The sequence below is a fragment of the Lithobates pipiens genome, unplaced genomic scaffold (assembly GCF_037356315.1).
Source record: "Lithobates pipiens isolate NorthernLeopardFrog02 unplaced genomic scaffold, aLitPip1_a1.2 Scaffold_16, whole genome shotgun sequence".
In the NCBI taxonomy this organism is placed as follows: domain Eukaryota; kingdom Metazoa; phylum Chordata; class Amphibia; order Anura; family Ranidae; genus Lithobates; species Lithobates pipiens.
The window spans coordinates 405,992,500-406,005,008 of record NW_027507748.1 but is presented as its reverse complement, the minus strand read 5'-3'; the positions used below and the strand labels follow the sequence as shown (position 1 = coordinate 406,005,008).

Here is a 12,509-nt window from a genome sequence, read left to right as displayed (position 1 = left end):
ATCTGATGCCACAACCTGTCACCAGCTGTGTTATGGTATCTGTATAACCTGAACAGCCTCTGTGCTGCTGGTATGGCACGGCCGTGTATGGGAAGCCAGAACGAGGCTTGAGAAGCACAGTCGAGTGTGGCGCCAGGCCGTGACATTAGATATGCAACGCGTTTCTGATTTTTCATGCTATAGATGGAGAAAATAGCAGCACTCCTTTTTTAAGCATAGGTTGTGTAGGCACGGGGCAGTATCTTTATAGTCTCGCAGGGGGTGTGGCCAGAGAAACATATTTAAAGCACAAAAAGCTAGAAGATAGACCGCACACTACAGAAAACTAATATGAGGATGGAATTGATAAACGAAAGAATAAATATAAGCAACATATATAGCAACAAAAAAATTCATGAAATGGAGACCCACACATATTTCTAGCTAGGATGTACATAACATTAACACTAACATTTGCTGCAAGTAAATTCTCCTGGTACACTGATGTAAACAGGTACATGAATTTGTGCACTTGCTGGGTATGGAGATGCACCAAGGCCGGAGTCTCCCTATTGATACTCCATCCTCTGTACAACTGCACTTCCTTCTGCCGCTGTCACACAGACAGCACAGTGGAAGGATCATTTAGAATCTGGATGGGCAGAGCCTGATATGAGGAGTCAGACACTAGCTCCCCATCAAGGTCTGTGCCTGTCTTATTACATCAACTTATAGTTGCTCTTAATTGCCCCCAGTTTCATTATCCTGGAACCGGAGACAAGTATATTTCATTTTGGTGCAGAAAACTCTCCATTGACAATTATAATAATACATTTTGCAAATTAATCATAATATTAGTATACATTTCCTTATTGTATGAGCACATTTCCTTTTAGCTTCATAAACATGATTTGCACATTGTGTTTTTTTTGTTCATCCTTCACCATTTATAGCTGATGTATGCACTCCCTGGCACTACTGCTGTTAGAGATTTGGAAATTCCTGGTAGAACACAGTTGAGGCCGATGCTGGGGTCGAGCAACATGCAAACAAGTCGGAGGAGTTGCACAGCTGCTGTCTAGTAGTTCTCCTAGGCAAAAATAGCCAGGCATTGTAAACAAGTATGATGGGCAGAAGGGAGCAGCCTTCCACCCACAGCACACACGCGCCTGTCTGTGAAAACCTGACTCCTTCATTTGTTCCTGTGCATTTCTATTTATTCTTCTCTGTATCTGTGCAAAGGAGAGAATACTCCCTTGTTCCAACTTAAAGTACAGTAAGAAAGATTACTTTTCTATCCATTCCAGTATTATCGAACAGCACTATACGCACGCACGCACGTAACCACACACACATACGCACCCAACTACTCATACACACATACGCACCCAACTACTCATACACACACACACACACACACACACACACACACACACGCAACTACTCATACACACACACACACACGCAACTACTCATACACACACACACACACACACGCAACTACTCATACACACACACACACACACACGCAACTACTCATACACACACACACACGCAACTACTCATACACACATACATGTATACAGCTGGTAGCCTCATACCAGTGTTTTGTGTAGTCTTCTAGAAATGGAAACACGCCATAATCTACAGGTAATATACCCCTAATTACAGGTTTATGGATTAATGTTCAATACAGCTACTCTACTTCTCTTTTATGTCTATTGAATTGTGAAGACAGTTGTTTTGGTATAGAGTGGTACAGATCGCCTGCCCCCTTTCCCCATCTCCACAACATGGGGAAAGTGTTGTATCGTCCACAAAAAGAACTAGGGACAATGGTAAATACAGTGGTGTGAAAAAGTGTTTGCCCCCTTCCTCATTTCCTGTTCCTTTGCATGTTTGTCACACTTAAGTGTTTCGGAACATCAAACCAATTTAAACAATAGTCAAGGACAACACAAGTAAACACAAAATGCAATTTGTAAATGAAGGTGTTTATTATTAAAGGTGAAAAAAAATCCAAACCATCATGGCCCTGTGTGAAAAAGTGATTGCCCCCTAAACCTAATAACTGGTTGGGCCACCCTTAGCAGCAACAACTGCAACCAAGCGTTTGCGATAACGTGCAATGAGGCTTTTACAGCGTCCTGGAGGAATTTTGGCCCACTCATCTTTGCAGAATTGTCCTAATTCAGTTACATTAGAGGGTTTTCGAGCATGAACGGCCTTTTTAAGGTCATACCACAACATCTCAATAGGATTCAGGTCAGGACTTTGGCTAGGCCACTCCAAAGTCTTCATTTTGTTTTTCTTCAGCCATTCGGTGGTGGACTTGCTGGTGTGTTTAGGATCATTGTCCTGCTGCAGAACCCAAGTTCGTTTCAGCTTGAGTACACGAACAGATGGTCGGACATTCTCCTTCAGGATCTCTTGGTAGACAGCAGAATTCATAGTTCCTTTTATCACGGCAAGTCTTCCAGGTCCTGAAGCAGCAAAACAGCCCCAGACCATCACACTACCACCACCATATTTTACTGTTGGTATAATGTTCTTTTTATGAAATGCAGTGTTCCTTCTACGCCAGATATACTTGGACACACACCTTCCAAAGAGTTCCACTTTTGTCTCATCGGTCCACAGAATGTTGTCCCAAAAGTCTTGGGGATCATCAAGATGTGTTGTGGAGAAATTGAGACTAGCTTTGATGTTCTTTTTGCTCAGCAGTGGTTTTCTCCTTGGAACTCTGCCATGCAGGCCATTTTTGCCCAGTCTTTTCCTGATGGTGGAGGCATGAACGCTGACCTTAACTGAGGCAAGTGAGGCCTGCAGTTCCTTGGACGTTGTTGTGGGGTCTTTTGTGACCTCTTGGATGAGTCGTCGCTGCGCTCTTGGGGTAATTTTGGGCGGCCGGCCACTCCTGGGAAGGTTCACCACTGTTCCATGTCTTCGCCATTTGTGGATAATGGCTCTCACTGTGGTTCGCTGGATTCCCAAAGCTTTGGAAATGGCTTTAGAACCCTTTCCAGACTGATAGATCTCAATTACTTTCTTTCTCAATTGTTCCTGAATTTCTTTGGGTCTCGGCATGATGTGTAGCTTTTAAGGATCTTCTGGTGGACCTTACTGTGTCAAGCAGCTCCTATTTAAGTGATGCCTTGATTGTGAACAGGTGTGGCAATAATCAGGCCTGGGTGTGGCTAGAGAAATTAAACTCAGGTGTGGACAACCACAGTTATAGTATGTTTTAACAAGGGGGCAATCACTTTTTCACACAGGGCCATGATGGTTTGGATTTTTTTTCACCTTTAATAATAACTACCTTCATTTACAAATTGCATTTTGTGTTTACTTGTGTTGTCCTTGACTATTGTTTAAATTGGTTTGATGTTCCGAAACACTTAAGTGTGACAAACATGCAAAGGAACAGGAAATGAGGAAGGGGGCAAACACTTTTTCACACCACTGTAAGTACCTGTACTCTCTGCCTTTGCTGCACTCTTCTAAGCTTACTATATGGCTGAATCATTCGATTTTTTTAAATTTTTTTTATATATATTTTGTTGCACTTATCTAACCGATATAACAAATAAACCTTCTCAAGGTTGTATTTAAAGTGGTTGGACCTCCTTGTGTATGTTCAGAACCCACACACCTCCCTACCATCCCTACTCGGAGAATTTCAACGTTTTGGTATCCATAGTAACTTCAAGATCAATATTGCTAAGACTGAAGCCCTTAACATATCCCTCACCCCCTCCACACTGTCCCTTCTAAAATCCAATTGCTCATTTATATGGCAGACCAAGGGGATCTCTTATCTGGGGGTCATTATACCCTCCAACCTGGCTAATTTGTTTTCCCTGAATTATATTCCCCTGCTTAGCCGTATACGGAAGGACCTTGAGGAATGGGGGGGATCTCCCCTGCCCTGGTTCGGAAGGATTAATATTCTAAAGATGGACATCCTGCCCAAGCTCCTGTATTTATTCCAAACCATCCCCATTCAAGTCCCCAAATCTTTTTTCATCTCCCTGCGTTCGCTGGCCATCAGATTCATGTGGAACAGGGGCCTCCCCAGAGTTAAATTTAAACTGCTTACACTCCCGAAGACTATGGGGGGGACAGGCCTCCCTGCCTTTGAGACTTACCATACGGCTGCTCACATGACTCGCATCATAGAATGGTTCCCCCGTCCTCCCTGCAAGGCCTCGGTGGCTGTTGAACAGGACCTTTCTCCTGTGGATCTCCGAGCTCTTCTATGGGGATACAATCAGGACTACCCTAGTATGACATCCTTATCCCCATTGACTTTGGCCTCCTTGAAATTGTGGTATAAGACAGGGCTAAACACCACCCTTTCCTCTGATCCCGGCCCCTTGACGTCCCTCTTTGACCATCCTGGTCTGCCACAAAGTACAGCAGCCTCCCTAGGTCCCTTTAAGCGTGCGGAGTGGCCACAAGCTCTCACATTTGTACATCCCTCTCAGGGGACCCCGGTCCCCCTGACAGACTCTGGAGATTGGCTTACGGCCCTACAGGTGTCCGCATTTACCAAACGCCTACACTCCTCCTCTCAAATACACCGCAAGCTTACCAACTTTGAGGTATTGTGCTCGCTCCCAGAAACCCCCAAACACCTGCTATCCTCCTTATATAACTTGCTACAGACTTTAGCGCATGATCAGCTCCCATCTTACGCTGGGCTGTGGTCTGCGGATTTGGGTGAAGATATCTCTGTGCCGGAATGGCAAACCTCTTTGCACTTCACGCACAAGTCGACCGTCTCCTGCTACTCTCAAGAGAAGAACTATAAGCTACTGTCCAAATGGTACAGAGACCCTGCTACTTTACACAAAATCTTCCCATCTACGCCAGCCACCTGCTGGCATTGTGAAGCTTCAGTCGGAAGTTATATGCATGTCTGGTGGGACTGTGAGAGGATTCGCCCCTTCTGGACACAGGTTTTTGACTGTTATAATCTTCTAGCTGATACTCCGGTTTCTATCTCCCCGAAAATTGCATTGCTCTCCATCCTGCCCGGGTCTATTAAATCGCAGAGACAAAGATTACTCCGCTTTTTTATGTCCTCTGCTAGGCAGCTGATACCTGCTTATTGGAAGACGACGACTACTCCCCCATTGTCGCGGTGGGTATCCATTATGAATGACACCATGAGAATGGAGGAGATGTTGGCACTGGACAATGACACTTACACCAAGTTTATATCTCAATGGTCGATCTGGCTCCGCTTCTCTTCCTCTGACACCTTAATGAAACAAATCCTGGACGCGTAGAGACGCTGTGGGCTCTCTCCTACCCTACCCCCCCCCCCCCCATCCCTATCCCTTCCCCTTCCCCCCCTTTCCCTCTCCTCTCATCTTGCTATTCATTTTTCCCCTCTACCACTCTGCTCCTCTTTCTCTTGCTCTTCTCTTTCCTTTTCTCTTCTCTCTTTCTTCTTCGCAATATTAATTTCACGTTGTCTCATGTATTAACCCATGAGTATTTTTTCCCTGCTGTGGCCTTGTAGATCGGGAACAGGATGTTTTCCATGTTTTCCAAACTTTCCGACGGGACCGACTGTGGCTGATAGTCATTAGCCGGACACCCGTGAATGTAATCCTGTTGCTGTTCCTGCTTGTTTTTGCCTCATGACGGTTACTGTCTTATTGTTTTCATTTGAAATGTTCAATAAAAATATTTTCAACACTAAAGTGGTTGTAAAGGCAGAAGGTTTTTATCTTAATCAATTCTATATATTAAGATAAAAAGTCTTCTGTGTGCAGCAGCCCCCTCACACTTACCTGAAGTCCCTCTCTGTCCAGCAATGTCCACGAGTGTCTCCCACATTCTCCCTCCTGATTGGCCTTCCCTCTCTCCCCTTATTGTTTTGGTTGCGGGGGTCTGGGCGGACCTGTCCCACTGCGCGCCGGCTCCATGCATGACGTGCACGTGACATCCATGTGAGCGCCACTACGCTGGCGTCCTCTCTCCATCATCCTATGGTGTACTCACTAGGGAGTGTATTGTCATCATCGGCAGCAACTGCTGCTTTGGGCATGGGTTCTTCTCTTTTGAGTCACGCCAGTGTGATGCTGTGGTCGTGACCCTGGGTTGATCTGGGTGCCTACATATTTCCTCATTTTGGTTTGGGCATCCATGCTGTTCGCTGGCTGCTGTTGCTGTGTCCTTCACATATTCCTGGCGTTCTAGAGTTTTGTATTTGGGGGAAATTACAGGTACACACTCTAACTTTTGCTGGAGACAGTGGTTCCTCTATAACCACATCCTTCAACTTTAACACCCCTTATTTACCCTTTGATATACTATATTGTTGGTCCCTTACCAAACTCTCCATTCTATTACACACCTTGAACTTTTATGTGTGATTACCATGGTGGTTAGATACAATGTCCCTTCACTCACATTCACTTTTCATTGCTTTGGCACTCAATGCCACGAGCCCACACCCCTGTTCATATTTCTGATTTCCACATCCCAACCCACTCTTTTTAGACACATGGTCACTTCCCGGGATCCCCAGCAGTGTCAGCGTGGATGTTACCATCCCTTTGGGAGTTTTGTGCCGCATCCATGTTCCCTTGGGGCCCTCGCCCCCCTTAGCTCCCAGGAGAGATGCATGATGGTCACCACCAGTTCAGTGCCTCTTGCACATATTGTGTACCAACAATATAGTAGGGGCTTGGACACTCTCCTTCCTCCGCACCTTTATTCATTCCTCTACTTTTGTTTTCAATCTTCATTAGGGGAGCTATGAATAGATCTCACTGGCCCTCATACATTTTGTACAATGTCTTTACAGAATACATGCATTCGCTCCTGTTGAGGCAATACAGTCGCCAAAATGCGTTGAGCCAGCAGGCTATGCTAGATGCATTGTTATTACGTATGATGTGATTCACTCAATTTTAATGTTAACTTATATTTCTACATGGAGCCAACCGGCCCAAGATGTTTGTACAATTTTCTTCATGATTGATACCTTTACATGTTATTACCCAATATTGAGCCATTGGTTATGATGATCTTTCAACCAATCATTTGTTCATGAATATGAGTTATGTCATGTATATCTTCGATAAACTTGCGTTTTTGATCCGATGTGTTTTCCATTTATTTGAATCATTTAAAGTCCCAAACCTCCCCCCTTTATTGATAATTGATAGGGATGGAAACACCTACTTTCCAGGTGATCTCAGTTAAAGTCCCAAACGCTTTCCCCCTTTACAAATCTCCTGATTGGCTGAGACACAACGGTGCCATTGGCTACCGCTGCTGTCAATCAGTCAACTGGCCAATCAGGGGAGAGATGGCAGGGTCAGGGCTCTGTGTCTGAATGGACACAGGGAGCTGTGACTTGGCTCGGGTGCCCCCATAGCATGCTGCTTGCTGTGGGAGCACTGAACAGGGGCCAGGGGCCAGGATCACAGAAGAGGGACTGGAGAAGAGGAGGATCCGGGCTGCTCTGTGCAAATACACTGCAACAGAGTAGGTAAGTATAACATGTTTGTTATTTTTATTGGGGGGAAAAAATTAGACTTTACAATCACTTTAACAGACCAAAAAGAAGCAAATAAAAGAAGTTCATTGTTAGCATTTCATTTGACGACAGTCAGACTACAGTCTTGCTGTTGGAATGTATAACCATAGATACCGAAGAGCATACATCATATGTTTGCTAATTTTATATGTGTTAATTTTATTTTTATTATTTTGCAGAAAATACCTGAAGATTTAACACTAGATGCCTTACTGGAGATGAATGAGTTAAAAGTGAAAGAGACCATGAAGAGATATGGAGCCAGCACAGAAGAGTGTTCTAGGCTGAATGGGGCTCTTACCTGTTTAAAGAAACTAGCCTGGTCAGGTAAAGCATTTTACACTATCATCCATTTGTAAAATATATTGGGATTGCTACAAACAGTTGGCCATATCAATGCTAAAAGGAATTGTTATCTAGTACCAACATAAAATTTTACTGACTAAAGACACAACGCACACTAATACTGCTTTATTGCTTGGGATCCAGACATAAAAAAAAATACACATTGGGGGGTGAATAATAGTAGTAGGGTATCAAAGACCATGCAAACAACACAGACGATGTGCTAAGGGAAGGATCCTAATCAGATTCTCAAATATTCAGCTTGGTAAATGAAGAGATCTAGTTGCATTTGGATATTGGATTTTATGTCCATAAATAAGCCCACGTGTTAAAGCTGAACCCAGTTGCACAGGCTCCTCTTGTACAGAAATACTGTTAATTTCATTGCACAGTGCAAGTTTCTCATAGTGTACATTAGAAGCTGAAGCAAAAGAGATTAAATAATCAAAATTAATCAAATCCTGATATATACAACAAATGTATACTTCTCCACCTATATGTGGCGAAATTGCATGACTGCGAAAAGTGGGAATACTCACTCCCACGCATTACTGCCACTAGGCAAAATCATATAGTAGTATTGTTAAAAATGTACCGACTGTATATGTGCTCTTACAAGGGGGGGCACCGAGACCTCAAATGACTCAACATCCCAAGATTGCTTGTATCTGGGTAAAGGGCTATTTATCCAATGGTCAAGATAGGTATATATTTGCACATAAATCCCTCTGGGATGAATTAACAATATTACAGACATAAAGGGGCTACACAATTGTGCTCCAATTTTACTGAAAGAAAGGCTTCAGCTCTTAACTATGGATACAGGGATATGGGAATCAGTGCCACCCTTGATAACCGTATGCTAACCTATCCAACACAAAATAAAAAATCCCAACATGTTTCGCTTCTAGGAAAAATCTTCATCAGTGGTGCCAAAAATAATAGTGTTTTAACGAGTCACTGCATGGTTTACATGTGTCAAAATAGTATCTGTAGTGGCATTATCCACTATAGATAAAGATGGCGTCTATGCCCTCCACTTCTAGTTTGTCACTTCCACTCATGTTCTGTTGCATTTTCCATAATATAAAGGTACAGCTCAAAAAATTAGATCATCAAAAAGTTCATTTATTTCAGTAATTCAATTCAAAAAATGAAACTTCTATATTATATAGATTTATTACACACAGAGTGATATATTTCAAGCATTTCTTTCCTTAAATCCTGATGATTATGGCTTACAGCTAGTGAAAACACAGAATTCAGTATCTCAGAAAATGTAAATATTGCATAAGATAAAAAAAAAAAAAAATTTAATACAGAAATGTTGGCTTACTGAAAAGTCCATGTAGTATAGTATGCACTCAATACTTGGTCGGGGCTCCTTTTGCATGATTTACTGCATCAATGCAGTGTGGCATGGAAGTGATCAGCCTGCGGCACTGCTGAGGTCAGCAGAGGGCAGCATGAAGTGCTGTAGAATTTCCTGGTAGAGGGCTGCGCTGACTTTGGACTTGATAAAACACAGTGGACCAACACCAACAGATGGCATGGCTCCCCAAATCATCACTGTGGAAACTTCACACTGGACCTCACGCAACTATGGATTCTGTGCCTTTCTCTCCACTCTTCCTCCAGACACTGTGACCTTGATTTTCAAATGAAATGAAAAATTTACTGTCATCCGAAAAGAGGACTTTTGGACCCACTGAGCAACAGTCCAGTCCTTTTTCTCCTTTGCTCAGGTAAGTCACTTCTGACGTTGTCTACGGTTCAGGAGTGGCTTGACGCAAGGAATGGGACAGTTGTAGCCCATGTCCTGGTTACGTTTGTGTGTGGTGGCTCTTGAAGTACACTTCTTGTGAATCTATGGCTCTTAATTAGCTGATTAGAGTGCGACGCCATGAGTCTACAATATTCTAGTTTTCTTAGATACTGAATTTTGGGGTTTCACTAGTTGTAAGCCATAATCATGAAAATAAAGAAATGCTTGAAGTATATCACTGTGTGTAATGAGTCTATAGAATATGAGTTTCACTTTTTGAATTGAATTACTGAAATAAATGAACTATTTGATGAAATTCAATTTTATTTGAGATGCACCTGTAGAATATGAAGATGTTGTCTATGCCCTCCCCTTCCAGTTTGTCACTTCCTCTCATGCTCCGTTGCATTTTCCATAATATTTTATTACAGACCATGGAATGGCCACATCCTACTACCATTTAATGCACATGTGTCAAACACAAGACTCGGGGGCTGAATGGGCCATTTCATGTAGCCCTCGCACCTCTCTGGCAGCATCTCCCAAACCCCCCCCCCACACACACACACACACACACACACACACACACACCTTGTCTCAGTAGTTCGCAGCAGAGAGGAGGACAGAGCGTGTGGCAGCCAAACTGACTATAGGAGGATACAGGTATGCTGTGCATAGGCACGGCATTGTGTTACTTCAAGCAGTTTGCATGGCATGTAAACTGACCACACCAGTACAGATCTGCCTTCATGCTTGGCATGGTCAGGTTGTATTGGGATAAAAAGGAGGAATGCCAGGATCACCTGATATTTCCCCCTCAATGTAAAAATAACTCTAAAGGCTTACCGTAATGAACACAGTCCTAAAACCCAGACACCGATATGAAATATTAAGTTTTGATGTAACCTACATTTTTAAGTGCCTTTTACTTCTCAAATGTCAAAGTAGAACTTGAACCAAGAGCATTTGTTTTCTGTATAGAACAGGGGTAGGCAACCCCCGACACTGGTGCACCAAACGGCACGCAAAGCCTCTTTTTCCGGCACTCGGCTCCCTCCCCATCAGCAAAGCAGGGCTAGGAAGTGTCAGTGAGACACTAATGCATTCCAATTTCAGAATTCCCCACACCACACCTGCACTGAGGGGGAGGCACTGTGCCCCCACACATTGTAAACGATGGGAAACATTGTTTGGTTCTCTAACTTTGCTGTAGTTGCGATTGGCAGCTTTTTTGATGGGGAAGAGATTGGGTGCAGTTCTGCTAGGTGGGGCGGTCCCTGTTTCCAGCAGGAGGACGACCGTCTTGGTCACTAAAACCAATCACAGTCCTGCTAGGCCCGCCCACCATCTGGAGGAAAATGACTCGCTTGGTTGCCACTACCAATCTCAGAAAGAAGGGATTTCGCTGTGATTGAGAGAGCCACAAACAGTTGACAGTTTGTGCAATTACTGTTGAGCTGTTGGGAACTTTGTTGAAATTATTCCTGAACCTATGTATCACTTACTACTGAACCCCTGCACTCTGTGTCCCTTTAAGCCACAGCCAGTATTCAGCGCAATGAAAATCACAGCCAACCACTTTTTCTCAGCTGCGGGGGTCCAACCTATGATCCTGCACACAGGCCCACTGCTTTCAAAAAAATGTCCCTGACCTGAGCTCATCATTGCGCATCCATTCCATATGCGTGTGAGTGACATCACATACAAGCACGTGGGCTGGATGGGAGCGTTGAATCAGATGGCTGAGTGTGGTAGGACAGGTAGATGTGGCTCATCTCTGCTTCCTTTCACCACTCTGCATATCATAGATGAGAAGAGGGTACAGCGGTGGGGAAAATAAGCAGGAGGGGTTCAGAGGTGCAACAGAAGAGCAGAAGGCCACAGCGTTGGTGCAGATGTAGGAGGTACAGTGGTGAAAGAGCTGAGAAGGGGCTTCAGCAGTGGGACAAGAGTAGGGGGGTACAGTGATGGGACAAGTGAGAAAAGGGGTACATTGATGGGGCAGATGAGCAGGAGGGTTACAGTGGTGGGACAGAAGAGCAAGGAGGTTACGGTGGTGGGGTGGATTTGCAGGGGGTTACAGTGGTGGGGCGGATGTTCAGGGGGTTACAGTGGTGGGGCGGATGTGCAAGGGGTTACAGTGGTGGGGCGGATGTGCAAGGGGTTACAGTGGTGGGGCGGATGGGCAGGGGGTTACAGTGGTGGGGCGGATGGGCAGGGGGTTACAGTGGTGGGGCGGATGTGCAGGGGGTTACAGTGGTGGGGCGGATGGGCAGGGGGTTACAGTGGTGGGGCGGATGTGCAGGGGGTTACAGTGGTTAAACAGATTTCCTGGGAGGACAGTGATCTGAGGTGTGAAGGTGCATGAATTGGGGCTGATCTGAGGCGTAAGAGTGCAGGATGTTTATTTCTCACTACTAAAGTAGTTTACAGCACTTAAATTATAAAAAATCCTTTTCGTGATTGAGTGTCAAGCTGACGTTTTTGTTATAAAATCGGCACGCTCAATTTCTTTGAAAAAAGTTTCGGGCACACTGTGCTCAAAAGTTTGCCTACCCCTGATATAGAACTAATCTTGCATTTCTTAACAAGATGTCCACACACTCATTGGTAGTTGATGTATCTAAGCTTCATGAAAAGAAGGGAAAGCGTAAATCAATACGAAACACACCCCTGTCCATAGTAAATGGCAGAGACCTATGCCTAGAACAAACAAAAAGAGATAAGAGCAAATACTTCCCCCTTTCTTTCTTCTTTATTTAGCGGAAGTGAATTTAGAAACCCAAAAGAATAAGTAACATTTAGCTATATTTCAGTAATGTGACCTCTACACTGTAGAGTCTGAGGATATTGCAGACA

General features: G+C 44.1%; 1 protein-coding gene across 1 annotated transcript in view; it reads left to right on the top strand.

Annotated features, from left to right (window-relative positions):
- KSR1 (kinase suppressor of ras 1) overlaps positions 1–12,509 on the top strand; it is a 229,413-nt gene that overhangs the window by 129,245 nt on the left and 87,659 nt on the right. The window contains exon 3 of the mRNA XM_077482405.1: positions 7,720–7,867. Coding sequence (XP_077338531.1) covers positions 7,720–7,867 — 148 coding nt within the window. The remainder of the gene's footprint in view (positions 1–7,719; positions 7,868–12,509) is intronic.